The 25,247-nt window shown below is 38.8% G+C and overlaps 1 protein-coding gene across 12 annotated transcripts in view; it reads right to left on the bottom strand.

Moving 5' to 3' along the window:
• The window catches only part of DOCK10 (dedicator of cytokinesis 10), a 280,915-nt gene that overhangs the window by 63,812 nt on the left and 191,856 nt on the right, over positions 1-25,247 (bottom strand). For all 12 annotated transcript variants that reach the window (XR_003435547.1, XR_003435550.1, XM_027119931.1 and 9 more), the window contains exons 15-25: positions 20,612-20,734; positions 17,903-17,982; positions 15,907-16,094; positions 15,339-15,404; positions 13,512-13,604; positions 9,491-9,614; positions 9,173-9,294; positions 8,714-8,800; positions 5,955-6,047; positions 5,393-5,511; positions 918-987 (exon numbers count right to left, since the gene is read on the bottom strand). Coding sequence is in view for 10 of the 12 variants with exons in the window: in XM_027119931.1 (XP_026975732.1) it covers positions 918-987; positions 5,393-5,511; positions 5,955-6,047; positions 8,714-8,800; positions 9,173-9,294; positions 9,491-9,614; positions 13,512-13,604; positions 15,339-15,404; positions 15,907-16,094; positions 17,903-17,982; positions 20,612-20,734 (1,165 nt within the window). In the remaining 2 variants the exon portion in view is untranslated. The remainder of the gene's footprint in view (positions 1-917; positions 988-5,392; positions 5,512-5,954; positions 6,048-8,713; positions 8,801-9,172; positions 9,295-9,490; positions 9,615-13,511; positions 13,605-15,338; positions 15,405-15,906; positions 16,095-17,902; positions 17,983-20,611; positions 20,735-25,247) is intronic.

Here is a 25,247-nt window from a genome sequence, read left to right as displayed (position 1 = left end):
AGAATAAAATTTCTAGTTACTTCCTTTTACAGGAGCATTTCTGTCACAGAAGACGCCAAATTCTTCTCTAGTCACCTTTCTAGACACCTAAAATATACGGATAAATGTCTATCTATATATTAATGGAATATATCTTTTAATAAAAAGGTCTCTGTCTCTTAAAGATACAATCTGTGCATAAATATTGAAATTTAGGTCCTCTATGCATCATAAAGGAATATAAGGTACTTTCATTTATCTCTGGGTGGATTTTTTCTCTTCACTCAAGAAGATGACTTTTAGGTTGGAACTATAATGTACAAACATCATCACAAGTTCACTGGCATTAAGTCACAGGCCAACTGAAAATGAGAATATAAACATATCTGAGTGAACATCTGACGAAGGCCACTGAAGGATGCAGTGCACACTGATGGGATGGGCTAGTGGTTCATGCCAGAGGATAAAGGACTTAACATACCAGAAGCAGGTACAAATATACAGTAACTGGGAAAATGAAATAATGCCTGAGAAAACAATAAAAAGAGCTAAGAAAACATTACAGAAGAAACATAGCACATTCAACAAACCAACAGGAAACATCTTCCTTAAATTTATAGAGGGATTTCATTTATTTGTAATGTTGACTTCAAAGGACAATACTTTAGTTTTCTCCTCTCTTTCTTTGCTCTCTCTCCCCATATATATATTCATTTGCACATGTACACATTATTTATACATTTATACATTGAAACAATACATTGAGCCCATCGATGCAAAAAGAAGGAATTCTAAGTAGCTAAGGGGAATGTCTGATACGACTGTGGTAGGCACCGTTCTAGCTAAAGGGGGAAACTTCCCACTTGTTGCAGACAGGAAGTGAGAAAAGCCACACAGCACAAGGGGATATGACCAATGCCCAGGTGGCAATTTTGTACCTTAATATAGGACTGGACGCAGTGGTCCAGCTGCTCCTCATGGCACTTGGTCACGATGTCAGTCAGAACCCTGGAAAAGCAATGCTGTTGAGTGGACTTTCTGGAGAAGGCAGGAAAATACCACTTGGTTTGTCACTGGAGTGCTTGGTAAACTGGGTGCTTAATTGTTGTTGAATGAATGAACGAACCAATTTCAGACTCTCCCTGCCCCCCTTATCCCCCAATACTGGGTGTTTAACATCTACAATACCTGTTAGCCATTTCCAACCATGAAATCTCTGAACACTACGCTATAAGTAATGTATTATGGCTGCAATACCATACTGGAGACATTTTTGCCCAAGTTGTATGTGCTATTATGGTCTATGTGTTTGCTGACATTGTCTTCTTGGAAAAGGGATCATTTTTAGTACCTTATTAAAACTTCTTTAACCTCCAACTATCATGTTCCACTTTAAAAGGGCTAGTCTTCCAACCTAGAGGTGTTATATACATGCTTTTGGAAAAACTAATTAAAGATGCAGGTTTTTGGGTTTTCCCTCTTAGCTGGGTTAGGGTTTCCAGTAGCACTTGTGGTATGGGTTGATTTCTTCACATTAATACTTCCAGTTACTCCACGGCTGTAGGGCTTAGGAACAGCCCAGAATTTCAACAGATCTATCTGCTGAAATACTTAGGAGTTTTGCCAACACAGATGCATATACTCATGTTGAAAAAGGCATAACTTGAAGGCACAGTTGGGGCCTTCTAATCTGGCTCCAGAACTGCCTGGTTGTAGAACTGTTAGAGATACTTTAATTTTCTAGAGCTTCAGAGCTTTACTTTAAAAATGACGCTAAAGGGGACTTCCCTGGTGGCGCAGTGGTTAAGAATTTGCCTGCCAGTGCAGGGGACACGGGTTTGAGCCCTGGTCCGGGAAGACCCTGCATGCCATTGAGCAGCTAAGCCTGTGCAGTACGACTACTGAGCCTGCTTTCTAGAGCCCGCGAACCACAACTACTGGGCCCACGTGCCACAACTACTGAAGCCGGTGCGCCTAGAGCCCATGCTCCGCAAAAAGAGAAGCCACCGCAATGAGAAGCCTGTGCACTGCCACGAAGAGTAGAGCCCACTCGCTGCAACTAGAGAAAGTCTGCGTGCAGCAATGAAGACTCAGCGCAACCAAACAAACAAACAAAAAACTGACGCTAAAGACTCTCATTCTGAAAGAGGCTAATAATATGCCTGTGAGTTATGAAGGTACTGGAAACATTTCAATGTGAAGAGTAGGTTTTTTCCAGAATGCTGTAACTAATATTTAAAAAAAAGTGAACTTTAGAAATATTTGATTCAATAATTAATCAAGAATTCTATCTCTAGAAAGAGGAAATTGTAACTGCCAAAGTCACAAGACAGATTAGTAATGTTGAAAGAATATAGTACAGGCAAATTTAAAGTGAGAACAGTTGAAGAAAAATTGAGCATAAAAAAATAAGATCTAGTGGGAGAGAAATGGTACAGCTATTCTGGAAAGCAATTCAGCATGTTATTTTTAATTAAAATTTTAAAAAAATTTAACATCTTTATTGGAGTATAATTGCTTTACAATGGTGTGTTAGTTTCTGCTTTATAACAAAGTGAATCAGCTATACATATACATATATCCCCATATCTCCTCCCTCTTGCATCTCCCTCCCACCCTCCCTATCCCACCCTTCTAGGTGGTCACAAAGCACTGAGCTGATCTCCCTCTGCTATGCAGCTGATTCCCACTAGCTACCTATTTTACATTTGGTAGTGTATATATGTCCATGCCACTCTCTCACTTCATCCTAGCTTACCCTTCCCCACCCCGTGTCCTCAAGTCCATTCTCTACATCTGCATCATTATTCCTATCCTGTCCTTAGGTTCTTCATAACCATTTTTCTTTTTTTAGGTTCCATATATATGTGTTAGCATACGGTATTTGTTTTTCTCTTTCTGACTTACTTCACTCTGTATGACAGACTCTAGGTCCACCCACCTCCCTACAAATAAATCAATTTCGTTTCTTTTAATGGATGAGTAATATTCCATTGTATATGAGCGCCACATCTTCTTTATCCATTCATCTGTCGATGGACACTTAGGTTGCTTCCATGTCCTGGTTATTGTAAATAGAGCTGCAATGAACATTGTGGTACATGACTCTTTTTGAATTATGGTTTTCTCTGGGTATATGCCCAGTAGTGGGATTGCTGGGTCATATGGTAATTCTATTTTTAGTTTTTTAAGGAACCTCCATACTGTTCTCCACAGTGGCTGTATCAATTTACATTCCCACCAACAGTGCAAGAGGGTTCCCTTTTCTCCACACCCTCTCCAGCATTTATTGTTTGTAGATTTTTTGATGATGGCCATTCTGACTGGTGTGAGGTAATACCTCATTGTAGTTTTGACTTGCATTTCTCTAATGATTAGTGATGTTGAGCATTCTTTCATGTGTTTGTTGGCAATCTATTTAGGTCTTCTGCTCATTTTTGGATTGGTTTGTTTGTTTTTTTGATACTGAGTTGCATGAGCTGTTTATAAATTTTGGAGGTTAATCCTTTGTCAGTTGCTTCATTTGCAAATATTTTCTCTCATTCTGAGGGTTGTCTTCTCGTCTTGTTTATGGTTTCCTTTGCTGTGCAAAAGCTTTGAAGTTTCATTAGGTCTCATTTCTTTATTTTCCTTTTTATTTCCATTTCTCTAAGAGGTGGGTCAAAAAGGATCTTGCTGTGATTTATGTCATAGAGTGTTTTGCCTATGTTTTCCTCTGAGAGTTTGATAGTGTCTGGCCTTACATTTAGGTCTTTAATCCATTTTGAGTTTATTTTTGTGTGTGCTGTTAGGGAGTGTTCTAATTTCATTCATTTACATGTAGCTGTCCAGTTTTCCCAGCACCACTTATTGAAGAGGCTGTCTTTTCTCCAGTGTATATTCTTGCCTCCTTTATCAAAGATAAGGTGACCTTATGTGCATGCATTTGTCTCTGGGCTTTCTATCCTGTTCCATTCATCTATATTTCTGTTTTTGTGCCAGTACCATACTGTCTTAATGACTGTAGCTTTGTAGTATAGTCTGAAGTCCAGGAGCCTGATTCCTCCAGCTCCGTTTTTCTTTCTCAAGATTGCTTTGGCTATTCGGGGTCTTTTGTGTTTTCATACAAATTGTGAAATGTTTTGTTCTAGTTCTGTGAAAAATGCCATTGGTAGTTTGATAGGGATTGCACTGAGTCTGTAGATTGCTTTGGGTAATATAGTCATTTTCACAATGTTGATTCTTCCAATCCAAGAACATGGTATATCTCTCCATCTGTTTGTATCATCTTTAATTTCTTTCATCAGTGTCTTACAGTTTTCTGGATACAGGTCTTTTATCTCCTTAGGTAGGTTTATTCCTAGCTATTTTATTCTTTTTGTTGCAATGGTAAATGGGAGTGTTTCCTTCATTTCTCTTTCAGATTTTTCATCATCAGTGTATAGGAATGCAAGAGATTCGGCATGTTCTTAAAACCAACACATACAATGACCATATGACCCAACAATTGCTCGTTTCGAAGAAATGAAAACATGTTCACCCCAAATGTACCCAAAACTGGAAACAACCCAGCTAGCCTTCAACAGGTGAATTTTTAAACATTTTTTGATGTGGAATACTAGTCAGAAATAAAAAGGAGAGAACTATTGATTGATTGATGCAACAACCTGGATGAATCTCCAGAGAATTATGCTGAGTGAAAAAAGCCAATCCCCAAAGGTTATATACCGTGATACTATATAATTCCATATCCATATATATATATATAAAATATATAATTTATATATGAATTGAAAATAGAATATATAATAAACTCATCAATTTATTATATGAATATGTGGAGCATAGAGTATATTTTAACATACTATAAAATTTTATATATTCCTATTATATATAAAATTTCAATATAATATATATAAAATTCTTAAAGTAACAAAATTTTAGAGATGGAGAACAGATTAGTAGTTGTCCGGGGCAAGGAGTGGGGTTTGAGATGCCAAAGAAGTAAGTGTGTCAATAAAAGGGCAACATGAGGGATCCTTGTGGGGACGGGAATATTCTGTCTCCTGATTCTATCAATGTTAATATTCTTGGAGTGATATTGTCCTACAGTTTTGCACAATGCCACCATTGGGAACATCTAAAGAGAACATGGACTCTCTCTGCATTATTTCTTACAACTGCATGTGCCTCTATCTCAAAATAAAAAGTTTAATTAAAAACACAAAGTTAAAAAAGAGGTCTAAAACTTTACTTGAATGATAGTAATAGATGATTAGAAGGTAAGAACTCAAGAGTGAGACATACTTAACTTTGAGATACGTATTCGAACGAAATGCAAGCATACACAATCAGGTGGCCATTCGGTTATAATCAAAGTTGTGTGTAACCACAGCTTATAAAACCTCTTCCCCTAAGGCTGTGCTATGGATACCTGGTCACAGTTGTGCTTATTTCATCTTCTTCATTCTGCACCAGAACCCTGAAGAGCTGATTCAAGATTACCGGCAGAAAACTCATGATTGCATGAATCTTTTCCACATTCAGTAAGTTCTGTTAAATTGGCAGGACAAAAAAAAAAAAAGGCCATTGATTAAATTTAAAGCACATTCTTTTACTGACGTTCTTCAGAACTTGAATATGACTACTGTAGCTCACTTTTGTTTGACTTTACTTTTCATGGCATTTAGCATGACATAAAGGCATGGGGGTAATGTTACAAGGACTCTACATCTAATTAACTAATTTAGAGTCAATTGATTCTGATTTTCAATCATTTTTATTTTGGAGAAACTGATCTTTGCTTATTTTTTAATGAACACACAGACACCTTTTAGGAATTGTGAAATAAAATCATTTAGTCTCTGAATTGATAAGGTGTTTAAAAATCTTCGATAATAATTACCCTTTAGTTTGCTGCTCAATGCAAAACATAAAGGTCTGTTTTGCCCATTTCTACCCTGGAGACCATTGCAGCTATTTGCATGTCATGTTACCTTACAAGAACGGACGAAACTCGAGGTAGGTGACTGAGACATATCTTTCTCCCTTTTTTGGCACTGTCGGAAAAATGCGTTCACATGTGGATCCTGAAACAGCAAAAGAAAGTCTTGATTTTTGATGACATGTAAGTTGTGGAACAATCATGGTGATGGGAGGTGAGCCCTTCTGTAGGACAAGATGCCTTGATGTGAGGTGCTTTGTCCAGGAGGCATAGTGACAGACCTCTCATTTTCACAGGCATTCCAACACACAGAGGGCTTGACCTGAACTACGAAGTCCCCTCTCTCTCCTATTTCACTCTCAGAGATTTGTTTTCTTTCCGGGCCACATGATAATGGCTAGAGAATTACTTCCCTTGTCTCTGTTCTTTCCTTTCTTTCTTTTTAAGGTGTCTTCTGTCATCTTCCTTCCACAGACTTCTACCAATTTTTCTTACCTATTCTTTAACACACACGAGAATGGGTACAGTTTAAAATGCATACGGATATTTTCGGACTTAAAATGTCAGAGTTAATTAAAAAATTATGAAGTCCACCTGACATCATGAGATAAAACTTGACTCCCCAGACCCATATGTTGAAGTCCTAATTCCCAGTACCTCCAGATGTAATGATATTTGAAGATAAGGTCTTTAAAGAGGTAATTAGTTAGGGTGGCCCTAGTCCAATATGACTGACGTCCTCATGGAAGAGTAAACTTGGATGTGCACACACAGAGGAAAGCCAAGGAGAGAGGCCTTGGAAGAAGCCAACTCTGCTGACACCTTGATCTCAGACTTCCAGCCTCTAGACCTGTGAGAAAATACATTTCTGTTGTTTAAGCCACCCAGTCTGGTATTTTGTTATGGCAGCCTAAGCAAACTAATCAGCCCTTTAATGCTCTTTCCTGAAAAGGGTGTCACCTTGGAAATGCCTAAGTTCTGTGTTGAGGGTCAAAGTTATGAAGTCAGGAAGTGGAATACAGACTTTTAGTGTAGGTGCACTCTCTGGGGGTTTCTCTGGCCTTTGTCAGTTCTAGAGGGCATCTGTGGTTGGGGTTCCCCTCAAGTCGGGGTATTTGTGTGCGTGTGCGTGCGTGTGTGTATATTTTCAGTTTCACTTCATTTATTCGACAGTTATTTATTGAAAGCTGTCTATGTGCCAGGTTCTTGTCAGGCACGGAGGACAGAGTCAGGGGCAAGGAAAAGCCACTCTGTGGTCCTTCCATTATGCCCGGGAATCAGGTACCATGCCATGATTTTCACACATACCTATTTGCTCAAAATTAGACAAGTGCTTCAAAGGAAAGCAGGGTGCTGTATGGGTGTATGACAAGATGACACGGCATATCTGAGGGGTTAGGGGACAGGGGAGGCTTCTTTGAGGACGCGACATTAGAGCCAAGCCCTGAAGGTTGGGTAGGAGCTGCCCAGACCAATCAGGGGAGGGTAGGCAGAGAGGGAGAGATTGCCCTCCTGGCTGACGAAAGGCTGAGTGTCACAAAATCCCTGGATCTTGGAGGTATGAAGCAGACAGAGGGCACAGTGCAGGATAGGGCCTGGCGTGTTTGAAAATTGAGGTAAATACCGCTATGGAGGAAGGAAGAAGGTGTCCCCCAGGGTGACGAGTGCGTGGGCGGTGGAAGCTGATGTGCAGAAAGGAGAGTAGTGGTGAGTCACAGAGAGACCTGGGCAGTTTGGAGAAAAGCAGCTGGAGGTGTGGGAAGGAGAAACTCAGGGCATTCTGAGAGCTATAAAAGCAGGATTTGGTGGAGAATGACCATTTTGTGGGACTTGACCGGGGCTGATGGCGTCAGAGAAAAGATGGGTTTAAGGAGTCATGGGCATAGGACTTGGGAAGAGGACTAAGTTTGGCTTGAGGCACCAGTGGTTACGGAAAGACCTTTTGATCCAATATATGGTGGTCCCCGGATTATTTCATTTTTCTTAGTAAGCAAGTATGTGCTAGGGTTAAAGCAGCATGAAGCAAAAAAACAAACAAAAAACCACACACACAAAAACCCAGGTACACATTAAATTTAAGAAAGAAGCAATACATAGTCTATGTACTTGCAATAGTTTGTTTATAATTAGTACCACAAAAGTCCTCACAGTGTGGTAAAGTAAGCTGCCTTGCAATGGAAGGGGTGAGTTTGTGGTAATTTGACAGTGATAATAACTACATTTGTACAGCGTTTTGCAGTTCGTGAGATAGTTTCATGTGCAGTTTCTCATTTTGAGCCTCACAACCACCTTAGGTTGAGATTTTCTATTGTTATCATTTTCCTGCTGAGGACACAGGACTGCAGGGGTGAGGTGACTTGTCCAGGGTCACTGGGCCAGAAATTGGCCGAGGTGACTCTCAAATACAGTTCTGCCAACCTCGTGGCCTTTCCATGAGAGTAGCCTTGGGTAGGGATTGGGAATTAGACTGAGTTTTAAGGTAAAGGTCCAAAGCCTTTATTTTAAACGTTTCATATTTTTAACACTTGGGGGTTGTCATGGGAAGCAAACCATCTTCCAAGGAAAGTGCCCTTTTGATAAATACACTACTGGAATTTTGGGTTGCAGTTTGGTAGTGCCTGAGCTTTTATGGGTTAGGGCGTTCTATCTCTTCTGGAAGAGGGATACAGTTTTGCCACAAACATTCTTCCTTTTTGATCACCTGCTCTCTGACACCTTGTGGAATGGTGAGTCTCCTCCTGTAAATCTAGGAGACACTTTATGATTTTATGTGTTAGAGAAGATTTTGATATTTCAGGACAACACGCTCACCTGAGTATTCACTGTTGATACAACAAATGTCGATACTTTGAAAAGTGGTTTGCCACCATCAACCCATTTAATGTCACTCCCACCATGCTGCAAAAAAGAGTTTGTTACTGTCACTGTGGCAATTTGAGAGAGAGGAAATAAACAGGTTATTTAGTTTACGTTAATTTGTCATCCTGACCCATTAACCTCGCGGTCCTATAGAGATGGAAAATAAGAGATGCAAATACATTTGGTAATATTGGTCAATGAAACCAATGTGATACCAGGGGATCATTTTGAACAGATCATTTCTACTGGCCACAAACTAAACAAGATATCTGACATATCATAGGTACACCTGATTCCTTATTACAATGGATGCATACACCAAGGTTGGGTTAATTCAAACAGCAGAAAGAAGATAACCTCATGCCATTTAGCCCATGTATTTTTTCTCTTAAGTTATACATCATTCAATACCTTTCCACTTGCAGAATCTTGAAAGCTTAAATAATTCGGAGGCAGGCTTGTTGCTACTGGGATGTTGTACTCTTGAGAAGCTATCTGATCATCTCTCATGAGAGGAAGCCACGCATATCCAACTGTGCAAAGGAACAACAAAGGGAAAACTTTTCAGTATAAATCTTCATGGCGAGGAGTAAAAATAAAGCTATTTATCATTTATGGATATAAAACGTCACTTTAAAAAACTCAATAAATCAGAGCTTTTCAAATACTCTCCAATTTAGGTTCCAGAGATAACATGCACAGCTATCTCAGATTGCTTTCTGTCAATACCTGGTGTTTCCAGAGCCTCCTTCTTTTTGGTGTTAGCTTTTGCATTTATGTCACAAGTGACATGATAAAAAGAAAAAAAAATATGGTGCTTCTCATGAAGTTGTGTTGGTAGCTCAATTTTCACCTGCAATGAAAGAGATAACAGCTGGGCGAAGATTGAAATCATTTTCCCAGTGTCAGGACAAGACAAAGCATAGGCATGTTAGCCTTTTTAAAAGTCTTTCACTGAAATCTAGGTCCACAATTTAATAGTCAGCACTAGAAGTACGATTTACCTCTCAATAAATATCCATCCCGCTAGCAGTAATGTGTTAAGATGTTATTTTTACTTCTTTATTGTGGTGATAACTTAGAATACCTAGTGTTTCTCATTAGATAATTTATACCACCATGAATTACACAAACACACACACACAGACATGACAGTAGCATGTAAATAAGGCACAGATGAAGGACCTATCATCAAGGGACATGAGTTGAGTGAAGAGTAGGTCGTTGCCTCCCAGAGTGTGTGCGTGGACCAGTTGCATAAGCATCACTTGGGAGCTGATTAGAGATGCAGACTCTCAGACACTACCCCAGACATACAGAATCAGAATCTGCATTTAGCAAGATCCCCAGATAGTCCACAGTCACATTGTTGAGGAACATGTAGCTGCAAATGATGTAACTGGAGCACGGAATCTATCTGTTATAAAAACCACAAAAAGATATGTGGTATGTATTGTGTAAAAAATCACACTGTGGTAACTAAGTAATGAGCCATTTTGGAAAGAGGTCACGTTCTCCTCTGTAAATGACACTTGTGAAAAAAAACATAAAATTGATATAGGTGAAGAATATACTTAATGAGGAGCGTCCTCCATGTTCCTGGAAAGAAAGGTTTTGGAACCTTCTACATGTGATAGTGCTTTGCAGTTTCCAAACCTCTGTCACATAGGTTGTCATTTAATTCCCTCCACGGCCTTGCAAAGTAGGATGATACAGAGGTAGCAACCAAGGCGAAAGATGTTAGGGGGCTTTGAGTCACTAGGAGGATGGACTAGTCAGTAATTAATAGGATCTTCCAGGACAAGAACACATGTCACACTGGAATCCCAGGATCCCATGCAGGTTAAGTGACATTCAGTTCAATATTAGCAACTAGGTAATTTCTTGAACAATCAAATCAAGCAATAAGGTGATAAACAGCTAAGCAAATTATCTACTAGTTTTTAATTAGACTCTCTGTGCATCTATATATATAGTTGGTTTATTGTCACATTGCTCAGGAGAGAATTTATAACACAGATTTTCAGTGTCATCCCTGGAACAGCAGTATCATCATCTCTGAGAAAGTTGTTTAGAAATGCAATTTCTCAGGCCCCCTCCCAGACATATGGAATCCAAAAATCTGGGGTGGGTTCCAGTCATCTGTGTTTTAACAAGCCTTCCAGGTGATTCTGTGCCTGGTAAGGTTTGAGAACTCCTGAATTAGAATGGTTTACAGCTTACATATATTCATGACATACCAGCATGCTAACCTGGTAACAAAAGCCAATATACAGTTCAAAACATACAATAACTAACAATGCAGTAGAATGAAATTTTCTTTTTTTAGTTCGAATACATGGGCCTGAAACAAGTGTTCAAGAATTCCAGTAAACTGCATATTAATGCTAACACTCCTTGGTAACAAATACTGCAAATACATTATATTTTAGCAGTGCCTTAGAAGAATTTATATTCATGTTTATAATTAATGCAATCATCTTTTGCAATAAAAAAGAAGAAAATGGTTTTGAATCTGTACTGCAGAGTTCACCAGGCAGTTCATTATATACATGTTCTCTTGTGGAAAAGCTCATGGCTCTTACAAGGATTCCGGGAAGCACATGAGCGTGAGAGAGATTAAAAGCCAGACTTAACCGTAAGAACATCTTTTTCTTCGTTAAATCTTATATGTTCACAGAGGATGCACCTTTCAGATGGGCTTTGTCAAGACGTCAACCAATGTAGTAAATATTCTGTAATGTAGTAACAGCCCTTTCCCTTATCTATTTTTTTTACCTCTGTCCTGAATTTATAGGGAAAAAATTTAAGAGCATTAAATGGATGTGGAGGAAGGAGATAAGGTTAGTCAGGTCTGTGGTTTCATTGGTGTTCTTTTAAGAAGTTTATAAATGGTTGACGTGTAACAAGGTGTGATAGGCAGAATAATGGCCCTCCAGGATGCCCCCCAAGTCCTAATCCTCAGAATGTATGAATATGTCTCCTTACACAGTAAAAGGGACTTTGCAGCTGTGATTAAATTAAGGGTCTTGAGATGGGGAGATTAAATTGGATTAGCCCAGTGGGCCCAATGTAATTGCAAAAGTCCTTATCAGAGGAAGGCAGGAGAGTCAGGGTCGTAAGAAATGTGAGGAGAGAAACAGAGGTCAGAGTAATTGCTCATTGCTGGAAGGGGTCACAAGCCAAGGAGTAAGGGCAGTCTCCAGAAACTGGAAAAGGCAAGGTAAGGATTCATCCCAGAACCTCCAGAAGGAATGGAGTCCTGCTAACACCTGATTTCAGCCCTGTGGGACCCATTTCAGAGTTCTGACCCACCGAACCGTAAGGTAATCAATGTGTGTTATTTAAGCCACGAAACTGTGATAATTTGTTAAAGTAGCAATAGGAACCTAATACAAAATATGTGATATTTTAAATCCCAGAAATGACATTGGCAGGTTGCATTAGTTCAGACCTTAGCTTCACAGTTAGAAATTAAATTTAATCACTGAAACTTGTTTGTCTAAAGCTGTTTATAATACAAGCTGACATATGTATAGTCCTTTACTACTAATCCAGTAAGTTTTTTTTTTATGGGTTATAGCAGAGCAGTGACGCTTCAGGCTCTGGAGTCACATGGGCTGGCTTAAATTTTGACTGTCACTTCATAGTTATGTGCCCTTGTCAAAGTTGCTTCTCTGATCGCCGGCTTCCTTATCCATAAATTAGGAAGGTGTGAAGGTTAATTTTATGTGTCAACTTGACTGGGCCACAGGATGCCCAGAGAGCTGGCCAAACATGATTTCTCAGTGTGTCTGTGAGGGTGTTTCTGGAAGAGACCAGCATTTGAATTGGTGGACTGAGCAAAGCAGATGTGGCTGCACGTGTGGGTGGGCACATCTCGTCCACTGAGGTCCAGAACAGAACAAGAAGGCGGAGTAAGGTTGAATTTCCTCTCTGCCTGACTGCTTGACCTGGAACGCTGACCTTCTCCAGTTCTTGGCACTATTGGTTTTCAGGCCTTCAGACCTCAACTGGACTCTACAATAGACACTCTGGTTCTCAGGTCTTTGAACTACACCCATGGCTTTCCTGGGTGCAGATGGTAGACTGTGGGACTTTTCAGCCTCCATAATGATGTGATCTGATACCTTATATTAAATTATACCTATCTATCTGTCTATCTATCTATCTACCTATGTATCTCTCTATCTATTATCTTCCTATTGGCTCTGTTTCTCTGGAGAAAGCCATGTGGATCAAGTGAGATAGTGTCTATTTAGAGTATAGCGTGGTTCCTGGCACATAAGAAGAGAGTCTTGAGAGTTGGCAGGGCAGGTCTTGAGGTGAGGCAGTCCAAGCTCCTTCAAGTTCATGAGGGTTATAAGCAACAGTTGGCTCATATTCTAGCCCTTTTTGTTTTTTCCCTTAGGATATGAAATGCTGCTACTGATTGGTAAAAACTACCTAACACGATGTTTGTTACCCTAACCAATGAAAAAGAAAAGAAAAAAATTAGTCTCATTTGAAAGAAATGATATAATAAAAACATCACATTTTTAAAATCTTGTGCTGAAATACATGAGTTTGCAGCATAGTCCTGGAGCAACTGTCAATTAACGTGGTTTTTAAAACTGGGTTATGTAAACACCTGCTAAGGTATGTCCTTAGTCTGAGGGCTAGTTTAGAGAGAGTGTTTGTCATCACGTATTATCTTACCCACTCACCCATCTTTTAAGGAGCTGCTGGGGGCAGTGGAGGCTTGGCTTACCTCGTCTGAGAAATCTGGGTTCTGGGAATGGTGCAGAACTGCAGTGTAGGTGGCTGAGGTGAAGAGGGGCCCTCCAGGTTTTCCGTAAATACACTGTTTAAAAAGTTATGAGTTGAATAATTATGAGTGTCTGAAATTAACCCTGAGCACAAAAAGGCCACAACTCTTCAGTTACCCATTCTGGGACAAAGGTGCATTTTGTGGTAACTTGCCAGGCTGAGCTGACATCTAATTAACCTTGAACTTCTTTGATCTGCTGTCCTGTATTTATTACACAACAGGGCACTGTTGAAGAAAATATGAAGGCTTTAATTCACTATGTAGATATTATATCAATACTGAATACCTGAATCAATTAACTACTACCTAACTTTTGATTACCAGAAGATAAGAGATACTTTGTTCAATTCTGATTCTCGCGGCCCACGGTACCCAGCTCTGGTCTAGAGTTTAAGGCGATCAGTCCTTAGTGATACAAGGCTTGGTTTGACCCCAGCTCCTGACATGCCAGTCCCCAACCAAGAATGAGAGCTGGAAGGGTAGGGCTGGTCCCAGGCTCCATTGTATTGTGTTATTCTTCTGTCCCAGCCCCTAATCAGGCCTGGGGATGGGATATGGACCTTCCTTGTCATAAAAGCCCCTTTAGCCCAAGGCTCAGAGTCCCTTTACTGCAGTCAGCTGTATCTCTTGAGTAATGCTTTAGAATGCAATGAAACAGGGGTCACATGTACCTGCGAGTACTCCTCTTTTTTAGATTTTTCCCCATAAGCGATTCTCTAGCAGGCCTGGTGTGTTCGCCGCCTGGCCATTGCCTTTGTTTGCTTGACAATTCCATTTCATTTTATTTTTTCTCTCCTGCTGCTAATGCTATTGTGGAACTTGGAAGCTGGGGATGCTGAGAGTGCCTCAGGACAATTTTAAAGAACTCTTTCTCTCTATTGTGCATGATTCATTCACTCAAGTTGATTACTGTTCTTCTGAATAATGCTACAACCCTTCTGAGCACAGAGAACACAATCGGTACCTGACAGAGCGCTTTAAGAGGTGACCTCAGATAATTGTGGGGATTAGTTAGAAATTAGTTTTGTCCTTTACTATATCTCCTTCCTCTGATTCACCAAAACTGGGAAGATCTGGCCACAGGCCCACTGAAAATAATTTTCCTCTCTATTTTTATAAGTTTCTTTATGCTGTTTGAAGTCCCTAAAATAAAAACAGTATATATCAAATACAAACTCTGAAAACTGCCATCCAGTTGCAGTTTTATAGGATCAAACAGCCCAGTTCCTATAAAACTCATAGTCTTATTGATCTTATTAAGTCACGTGATCAACAGCAGGGACCAGCTTCCCAGAGCCATTTCCGAGGTCCTCAGGCAGGTGGCCACACGCACCTTCCAAAAATGTGAGCGCCCCATGGGCCCCCTGCATTAGCCATCAGGCCAGTAGGCAGCAGCCCTTCCGCAAAGGCCACATGAAGCCCAGCTGGGATGCTGCATTTGAAATCAAGCATGCTGAATTCATGAGATGCGGGCTAATCTTTGAAAACGGCAAAGTCTTCCAGAGGGGAATCGTTGCCTTGATTTCACACTAGAACGGCTTCCTTTTTTCCAAATCATGAAAAGCTAAGCAGAGCCATGAGACTGGCATTTCTAATAGATCTAGTTAATGGTAGCTGTTCAATCAGATACATGTTAGGAAATCTGAATCAAATGGACTGAATTGCTCCTCTTTCCAGCACACGAAACTAAAAAGCCCCTTGGTGGTGGGGAGAACCAGGGCGCCTGCCTGCCCCTATGTGCTGTATTCCCTCATGGGCTGGGCTCACCTTCACGGGCTTGGCATCTTCTTCATCGGAATTTTTGAATTCAATGCACACGGTTATATTTCGTGCCTGAAATTACAGAGAGGGAAAATGGACATTGTAATTTCCTGTTAGATAATAACATCAAAAAACAATCCAAGTGCCTAAAATAAGTAGCTTCTAATTAAATCTGAAAAATGCAGAATAGCCAAAATTCTCTTGTGGCATTACTCATAGTGCTCCGAAATAGCAGAAAGATTTGGAGAGATTATTTAAAAGGGAAGAAAAGACTCATATTGAAAGAGTGCAGGTAGGCTATTTTCAGAGTCTCTTAATAAACTAAAAATAAAGTTTGGAACAAAATTATTTAGGGCTGATTTCAGAAAGTTTTACTCATATGTTATAAAATGTGCATCCTCAAACACTTTTAAGGTGAAACTCATCACTGTCTCTCATTAAACATTTTCTTCAAATGGTTTTCTATTCTAAAGTGTTAGTCTATAGTAATTTGTATTTGAACTTTCAAGAAACCATCTTAATATGGTCTAAATAGGGTGGAGAGAGAGGATGATATCTCAGAAACATATCATACCTTGTTGAAACATTTCTGGCTATCATACTTGAGGTGCTTGGGGTAAACGTAAATTTGATTTTTGTATACTCTGTAAGGACGGCAATACTTTGCTGAGTCGTAAACAAATTCTTCCACTTCCACTGTGGGTTCTGGTTGAGCCGTCACATTGAAAGGCTTGATAGGGATAAAGGACGATGTTACACAGTCTTTAAAAATCAGAAAAGAAAAGTTTGTCACTTGATATGATTGTAAGTGAACAGTACTTAACCTATTTTAAGATGAATCTACTCAAAATAGAAACTCCATGCTTGTATACTAATTTATGTTAAATTATGCTGGCCTGAAAACTTTGTAGGAGGTAAGCACGATAGATACTCAGTGATATATTTAACATCAAAACTGATATCTCAAAAGACTGGTAAATCTTTTGGATTTATAACTATTTTCTTTTTGTATTAAGCTTCATATAGAAAGTAAATTTTAGCTAGAGATCCTCTGAGCATACTAACCAGATATTCTAAGATAAAGACTAGCCCAATGACTTTAGCCATCACACTATAAATATTGCTCTATGATGGAACAAAACTCTGTCCAGTGGGTTTATTACTGATAGTACCACTTGGTTTAATAGTAATTTTCCCTATGGAATGATTTTACAACATAGGCCCTAATCCCCCTCTGCATTAATAGTTACAATTTTATTTTTCTCTTCAGTTTTCACAATCTTTTAAAATCTAACCTTGTAAAAACAGCCTAAGGGGGGAAAAGACCAGTAGGAATTTATAAATCAAAACTTGTCACTAAGCAGTTTGGAGGCTGAAGTTGTGGCCCTGAAAGACAGCAAAGCCTTCTACCTTCCTTTACCCCATCTGGAATCTTCCTGTGTTCAAACAAGCAACATGGTTAGCTCCACGCTTAGCTATATCGTTAGCTATATGCTTGGGAATCAGATTACAGGCTTTTTTATTTTTCTTCAAAAATCAATTAGAATATTTTTATTATATGTTCAAATTTCTCTGATATCCCATGATATCAGAGAATATCATAGGATATTCAAAGAGAATATTTTAGCTTTCTCTTTTGTTATTTTTCTTTTCCCTAGGTAATAAAAGCAACCTTCCACAAATCAGGTAGAGGAAATGGCTTACTTTGTCATCTGTTTTTTCACACCGATCAATACAAAAGTGATTTGCCATGATTTAAGTTAGAATGCTCATTTTATTTCATACTAAAGTGATTTGTGGAAAAGTCATAAGAATGGAAAACTTAATAGTGCTAATGGTAATTCAAATATCCTGTGGTAATAATCCTCTCCCTGTTTGTAGTTCTTTTTAGAATGCCTTTATTCATTCTTTGCATCACTGAGAAAGTCACTAAAAGGTGTAATTAGAAGGAAAATAAAACCAAATAAACTAATCTCACCACTTAATAAATAAATTCTGAAGAATCTTATTTATAAGTTAATAAAACTGCTTCTGAAATTTAAATTTTCACTAACATAAATAGAACTTTTGACCATATTCTGGAAAAGATATATGCTCTCTGTGTAATAACAGAGTCTAAAAACTTTCCAGCTTTAATTACTGCATGGCCACTTGGGTGGCAACGTACGGTGTTCAGAGTAGCCCTTTGACAGCTCAGCGTGGCATTGTTCATTATGGGTTATTGGTTTATCAATCTATTTGAACCGGACTTCCTCATTTGCAACCCTTCAGGGTTCTGAGGATTAAATGATACAATTTAACACCCTGCTCCGTGCATGGTGTATACCAGATGAATATTAGGTCACCCTGAATATAGTTCCTGTCCTACAATACTTACAGTCTGTCTTAATGGAGAAATAAGACATCCCACATTTCTATAGGATAATGAATTACAGTTATCCTAAACCTTGAGAAAAAAATCCCCAAACAAACCTTTGTAACGAACCAACTATCCAACCAACCAACCAACTAACCAAAAAGCCACTAAACATTCAAAACTCTACAAGCAAGCCGTGACATCATCATCATACTTGGATGCTCCAAAGGAATGTTGTCAACAGCGATATCCAGGCTTCCAGGAATGGTCTGCGTTTTGCTTATTCTGTCAGCTCTGTGAAAGTATACCAGCACAGAAACACACACACACACACACACACACACACACACACACACACACACAGTGAATTATTCTAGTTGTCAAGGAAAAAAAACACACAATGGTAATTCTGAGCTTTGATAAGGATAAACAGTGGGACCCTAAACAATCTTGTGAAGAATTTCATTTAGCTGGTTTTATTTTGAAAACTAAAATTTATGTGATTTTGCCAATAAAAATTAAAAATCAGGGAGGGGTCAAGTTACAGATATTCTGAAGAATGTTTTCAATTTATTTGCACCACTTCAGATAACATTTATATGGCCAAACGAGTGCAATGTAAATCGTTAGTTTTGGTAAATGGTAAATATTTAGTTTTTGTTAACAGAAAGTACTAGTATTTGAACCGATTTAAATAATTCACTTTCGTGAGGAATTTTAAGAAGTTCTGAGAGCAAGGATGGTCTTTGCCACAACTGGTAAGTGGACAGTTTGCTTTTTCCCTCTTCACCAACAATCCAGGAGGACAAGGGCCCTGTCCCTGATCCCTAGTAAGTGTATGTAGCCCCTTCTTCACCACCTATCCCTGTGCCCACAGTCACTCTAATTCATGAGTCCTTGACTTTCTTTTCCTCCCTCTTTACTAAAACCTTCTCCCCTATCTTCTTTTATAGTAAGGTGAAAGTTGCTAAGAACAGTTTCGAGTGTCACCCCTCTCAGGAAATCCACTTCGAGAGGCAGCTCTTCCCAGCCTGTGAGAGCTGATTGTTATATTTTCAGTTATTTTGCCTGCCATCTGTAAAACACAGTCATTATTAAAAATGAAATTATAGTAAACAAATTACACTAAATACCAAGGTAAAAAGTACTGAAAATTCATCACTTAGTAATTGTTTTACTACAGGTGAGAGGATCCATGCTCTTGAGGTTATTTACATCTATCTGTGTGGTGGAAAAGTTATATGATGGTGTGCACATTTCTTTCCAGCTCCATGTTTGGCAAAACCCCACTGGTAGCTTGAAATCAGCAATGGTAGGAGAATTTACACCATAGAAATTTACCATCAATACAAATCAGTTTTTTTTCCTCCTAGAGGGTCAGTGGTAGACATTTATCAGCACACTACTGAGAATAAATGTCATTACGTGTGAGGCATCCATGAAATAATTTGATGTCTCACCAGTATGGTGTTGGGTATTCTAGACACCCTCTAAATGCCATAGTGATAACTATCTTTGCTAAACACCAATAACATGGGTTTTGTGACAGTATGGTCTTCTCCTGTTTTGCCCATTCCCTTCTGCTCAGTGTTACAACTTTTCAGGCTTTAGTAAACTTGGAAAAAAGTAAAGAGGAAAAGCATTCTTAATTTCCACTTAGTGGATATAGAGGTTTTGACCATGATGTTTGATAAGGGGAAGGAAGGTCTCCCCATGTAAGGAGTGGTCCTGTAGAATCACAAAAAAATAATATTGGTTCAATTCCACTTTTGTTTCCTAAGGTTTATTTTTTTCCAGAACAAAAAAGAACATTGGGCAAACTTCCCTTCTAGTTAAATAGAAATATATCCTCTATTGAAGACACAGAAAATATTAATCATGCTTGTTTCATAGTAATAAATAATTTTTGTTTTGGATAAACAAAATTAATTGATAAGGAATTGTTGACTCTTAGATGCGAGAGGCAGAGAGTTAATATTTGGGAAAGGGGCAAAGGGAACAAGAATCCTGACTGTGTCAGGGGACCAACAGTTTAAGATAAGCCACTTGTCATGAAAGATCTTACCATCATCAGATGCTGAATATATGGTGATTCATTTTAAAAATGTTGTGACTTTTATGTTTTTCTTCTTTTAGCTCTAACTTCCATTGTCTTTTCCAAAAGCATTTGAATGACAGAACTATTATGAATTATTGTATTCACAGCAATTAATTGCTCTGTGGTGTTTCACACATACTCTAAAATCCCCTAACACTCCTCCTATTTAGAGGTGTCTATATACCCTTCATTTGAATCTAGGATCTGTGACAGTTTGACAGTATGTTATGGCAGAAATGGCACTGTGACAGTTTCCCATCTTAAGAAACTGGCAGTGAACATTTTCTGTCTGTCCCTTGGGACACTTACTCTTAGAACCCAAGCCATAGCATCTCATGGAGAGAAGAGCCAAGGTCTCCAACCCACAGCTCCAGTTGAGTTTCCAGCCAACAGCCAGCAACAACTTGCCGGTCATCAAATGCGCTATCTCAAAAATGGACCCTCTGGCTCCATTGGACCTCTCCCAGCCGATGCCATATATAGAAGAGACAAACTGTCTTCACTTAGCCATGCTCAAATTATGGACTCAAGAGAAAAATAAGTGATGTTGTTGTTTTAAGCCACTAAGTTTTGGGGTGATTTGTTACACAGCCATAGGTAGCTGACATAGTTTAATGCCTCACACTCCTTCCACATCATTCTGGCAAATTTACTCTTACGGTGTCATTTGGGCATGTGAGAGGTCATCTGCAAAGCATCTGCTTTCTGGGGGAGTATGGATAATTGGGAATCTGGTTATGGAGTACTGTTTATGCAGAGATAACAAATCAACAGCAGCAATGTAGCTGATTCATGTTAATTTCAAGAGTATCCAAAACATCTTACCTTCTATAATCTGACACTAGTTTAAGTAGGTCCTCAGTTGAAATCTTGTTGCTTTCTTGTCTATACAATGGTGAAAATCTTGAGTCTCTGTCCACATTTCCCTGGTTGTCCTTAAATACTGATCTGAAAGAAAACAATATTTATTCAGTTTGGTATTTGGCATGGGAGGGAGGGGAGAATTCTACCACTGAACCACCAATGCTCCCCTCTTGGTACTTGGATATTACTTACGAAGATGTATTTTTAAGTTGACTAAAATGATTCAACTTCCCATTTATAATGGAAGAAAATCCAGGAACTTATAAAATAAAAAGACATGAAAACTTCTTAGAAAAAAATTTCATTTATACGCTGCATTTATTATCTTCAATTTCTTATTTTCAACCTGGTATCTAAAGTGACAGCAGCCCATATTACAACTACATTTATTTATGATTTGGTAACACGTCAAAGCCACAGAGTATTAGGGGGGGTGGAGAGGAATGGGAACACATGTTACCACTTTTTCATTATTTCCTGGGCAAGCCTGGGTCATGTCAGTTTGGGTGGTGCCGTTAGAATTTATGAATAATGGAAAGGGTATGAGGTTATGTATGTGGGTGTAGAGAGCCAGACTCTTGAAACATTTTCATGGAGATAAATGTGCCCAAGCCCTAAATTTTAGGGCAGAGACAAAGATAAAATGGAGAACACCTGAATGAGCATTTTGTATTAAATAAAGAGAACACTGTGAACCTGAACCATTTATTTCCTTCCTTGATCCATTTGAATGGGACTATACAGATTTAGTTAAAATGCATAAATTGTTTTCATCCAAATAATATAGTAATGCCGGGCAACACACTTCCTGAAAAGCAAGTGTACCTAACATGCTTAATGTCGTTTTTCTTCCCCATAATTCATCACACTCTGTGCCTATCAAAGGAAAATTAGACCTATGTGTAGCTGATTTTTCTTCAATGTTAGAGAAATGCTGAATCTTTATTTCTTCTAACTTAAGGACCTTAACGAGACTTTTTTACTACTCTTCACATTAGCCAAAGATTTCAATACACAGGCTGCAAAGGCCATTTAAATGGCTACCTGATCATAGAGCTTTAGTGTCAAATAATTTAGAAAATGGGCCAGGAATTTATCAGAATGATATTTTTAGACTCCTTCAACCTTTCTCCTCAGTTTTTTTTTCTGTGAAGTAGTAACTGAGGGAAAAAAGGTCCCCTATCAAATAACACTGAGGGAGGAAGAATGAAAATATTTAACTTGAAGATTATTTTTATTTAAATATTATTCAGGGATTGTGTTTGAGTGTGTGACATTGTTCCCAACATGGAAGAAAGTTAAACTGAGTAGTATTTTTAAAAAATTTAACCAGTCACTTCAAATATATCAGTAGACTTGTGTTGTATCACTGGCTTTTGCTCTTATCCGCAGCCAGCCCTGTCCTGGAAACAGCTCACTTAACATTGGACACGCTGTGAAGAACACAGCAGCACAGAGAGGCGCTGGTCACGGCACTCACACTCTGTCCCCACTCCATAAATATGGTAACTGGCAGGAGAGCAGAGAACTGATTCATTTACACAGATGGTTTCAGGATGGCTGGGACACCATGCCCTGTTCCAACTGCCAGAGTTGAGCAATGATCCATGTGCAATGAAGGTCTCAGAGCCATGACGTTTAGAGTGTGATTGAAAAAAAAAAAAATGTGGTGTTTAGCCTAAAGGAAAAGAAGCTTAGGTATCCCTGAGAGCTTCATTCATAAGCAGCATGAGGGACTTCCTTGGCGGTCCAGTGGTTAAGACTTTGCCTTCCGATGCAGGGGGTGCGGGTTTGATCCCTGGTTGGGGAGCTAAGATCCCACATGCCTCACGGCCAAAATAACAAAACATAAAACAGAAGCAATATTGTAACAAATTCAATAAAGACTTTAAAAAAATATTAACAAAAATAAGTAACATGAATAGCTGTGATATATAGAAAGAATTGGGCCCATTTTTTGTGGCTTTGGAAGACAAAACATAAAAGTGTCAAGCAGTTTAAAAAACTGTCTCTGTGTGTGTGTGTGTGTATATATATATATATATATATATATATATATATGAAGAATTATTTAATCATTGGAGCTATAAAAGAAGAAAGAACCACTGTGGGACTTGAGTTTTTGTCACTGGAAGGATTTGAACAGAGGTTGGACAACCATCTGTTGGGTGTTGTTGTTGTGCTGTGTGCCTTCTATAAACGTATAGCTATAAGAATGAAATTTTTATTTTAGTCTTGTTTAATTTTAAAGAAAATCCAGTTTTTTACTCGGTTCCATTTGGAACGTTGCATGGGACAGAGAAAAAGGAATCAAAAAGCGTCCTGTCCTGGACTTAGGCACGCATAATCCTGGGGGTGATACACGAGGAAAGAGTTTAACAACACGGCACATTCGTAAAGGTTGACTTTCTCCTGAATCAATGAGTGTGCAATGCCCTCTGTAGCCATCTGAGTGCATTCTGTTTACCTACCCCAAATATAAGCTTTTTTGCTATAAAATGGTGCTACAGCTGGTGCCCAAAATAAGAACATGTACCAAATTAGTGCATGTTCTAGATAAAATGTTCACAGTGATGAGTGTGTGTTTTGCAGCTGCTGGGATGACTGGATCGGGTAAAAATATGATTGTAAAGTTAATTGTCAGTTCTATGCTTTTGAGTGGCACTTGATTTTAAGGGCCAACGGGTTTTAGAGTCCACTCAAAGCTATGTCGAGAAATAAGCTACAATCGAGAAAATATAATAGAAAGGAAAAGGAGCCAGAGAACCAGCGGTGTCAGTAGGGTAGTGGACTATGTCAGCAGGCTGGCTTATGTCAAAACGACATGAGTAGCAAGAGCCCTTCTCTAATTTGGTCAACATTTACTTGAAGCAGTTTCCACACTGTGGAAAGAAAATTAAAATCTTCTTTGGTTGGATCTTGTACTTGTTTTTGTGGTTAGATATTCCAAGGGGTCTATCTGGAGAACTGTGCTGCTAATCATTTTTCTCAGTTACTAGAGATGTTTATGTAAATGTAAATCATACATTTATGGGCACAAATTGGTGGTGTATACTGTTCCCTGGTCTACAACCAAACCAGTGATCAGGCATTCATGTAGCATGAACCTGTGGTTTTGTTGGCTTTCCTGCCCTAGACATAATTACTTCAATAGTTGGTAATATTATCAGCCTCCCTAGAAACTTCATCTATCTTTCCTCTAGCACGTTTGACCAAGACCACTTCAAAGTAGGGTTGTTACTGCTTTTCCTAACTGCTCAGGTTCTTTCAATAATGGGTAATTCTTTTACTTCTTTCTCCCACATTATTCTTCACTGCCCCAAATTTACCTGAAAGGGAGGCTTGTTTGGGTGGATATGATCTCCACAGGGACTTTTAATAATCATATTAGACTAATGGCTTCTAATAATGGCTATCTTTTATTGAATAAATCTATGTACTTGTTAATCCCTGAAATAGTAAAATTAGGTATTAGAATTCCTCTTCATACATTCAAAAAAATTGAGACTATAAGTTCTTGCTATATTCACTGGTAGATAGAGTTGAGATAGGGAACCCAGCTCTGGCTCTAAAATGTCTGCTTAAAACAATACTCAGAATAATCCTCAATCCTTAAAGAGAAAATGTGTTCACTATTATAATTTTGCTCTATTGGAATATTTCACTTTGCCAAAGGACATCCTGCCTCTACCCTCTACCTGCCCCAACTGATTATCTTGTGGGAACTGAGAATACTTATCAACATGAAAAGTCTGACCTGTGAATTACAATTAGTTATCCTTTTTCTTGAAGCTTACAAGGAATAAAATGAACTAAGTTCATCATAAGGGTTCAGTATTTCTAACTAATATCTTTTATTCATGAAGAATATCCTAGCATTAGCTGTCCCTGTAGGGAGAGATATTAAAGGGGGATAAAATGATATTTATGATCTACTCTATGACAGATGCCTTTGCACTTGTGATTGCACTATTGTTCACAAGGCGGTCTTGTTAGTTTCATTCTGCAAACGGAGACCCTGAGACTCTGAAAGGAAACTTGACCAAAGCTACAATCTATAAGTGGTATCTGATCTGGACCACGTTTTCAGATTCCTGGGCCTGGTCTCTTCCTCCTCAACTGAGAGGGCTGCCTTGGGGCAAATTAATCCCTAGAGACGGCATGAGTCTACCTTGGTTTACCACTGCCCCTAATTCCACATTCCTCCTCCCTGTACCTGTCTCCAACTTTCAATAACTACATCAAAATTATGAAAAATAGGGGTGAGTTTACTCTGGTTATGCACCACAACTGGATATTGTGAGACCTGAAAATGACATAGCTAACTAGTTCTCCTGTCCTTCTGGATTTTAAAGTTATTTGCATTGGGGTATAATCAACATTCAAATGGATACCTAATAGGTTGCTTTTTTTGTAGCACTAATTTATCTTTTTTAGTTCATTCAGATTGTCCATTGCTGACCTTTCCCCATATATCTATGGCAGGCACTTCCTCCTTTAAGAAATTCATGTACTGATAAAGGCACAAAGAGACTGACAAGGACAGTAGTAATTGATGTTTAAACAGATCTGAAAGGCATTTTTTGTCCTTTATGCA

The sequence above is a fragment of the Aethalodelphis obliquidens genome, unplaced genomic scaffold (assembly GCF_003676395.1).
Source record: "Aethalodelphis obliquidens isolate GAN/ISIS:26980383/991018 unplaced genomic scaffold, ASM367639v1 scaffold2, whole genome shotgun sequence".
NCBI classification, from domain to species: Eukaryota; Metazoa; Chordata; class Mammalia; order Artiodactyla; family Delphinidae; genus Aethalodelphis; species Aethalodelphis obliquidens.
This window is presented reverse-complemented; position numbering and strand designations above follow the sequence as displayed.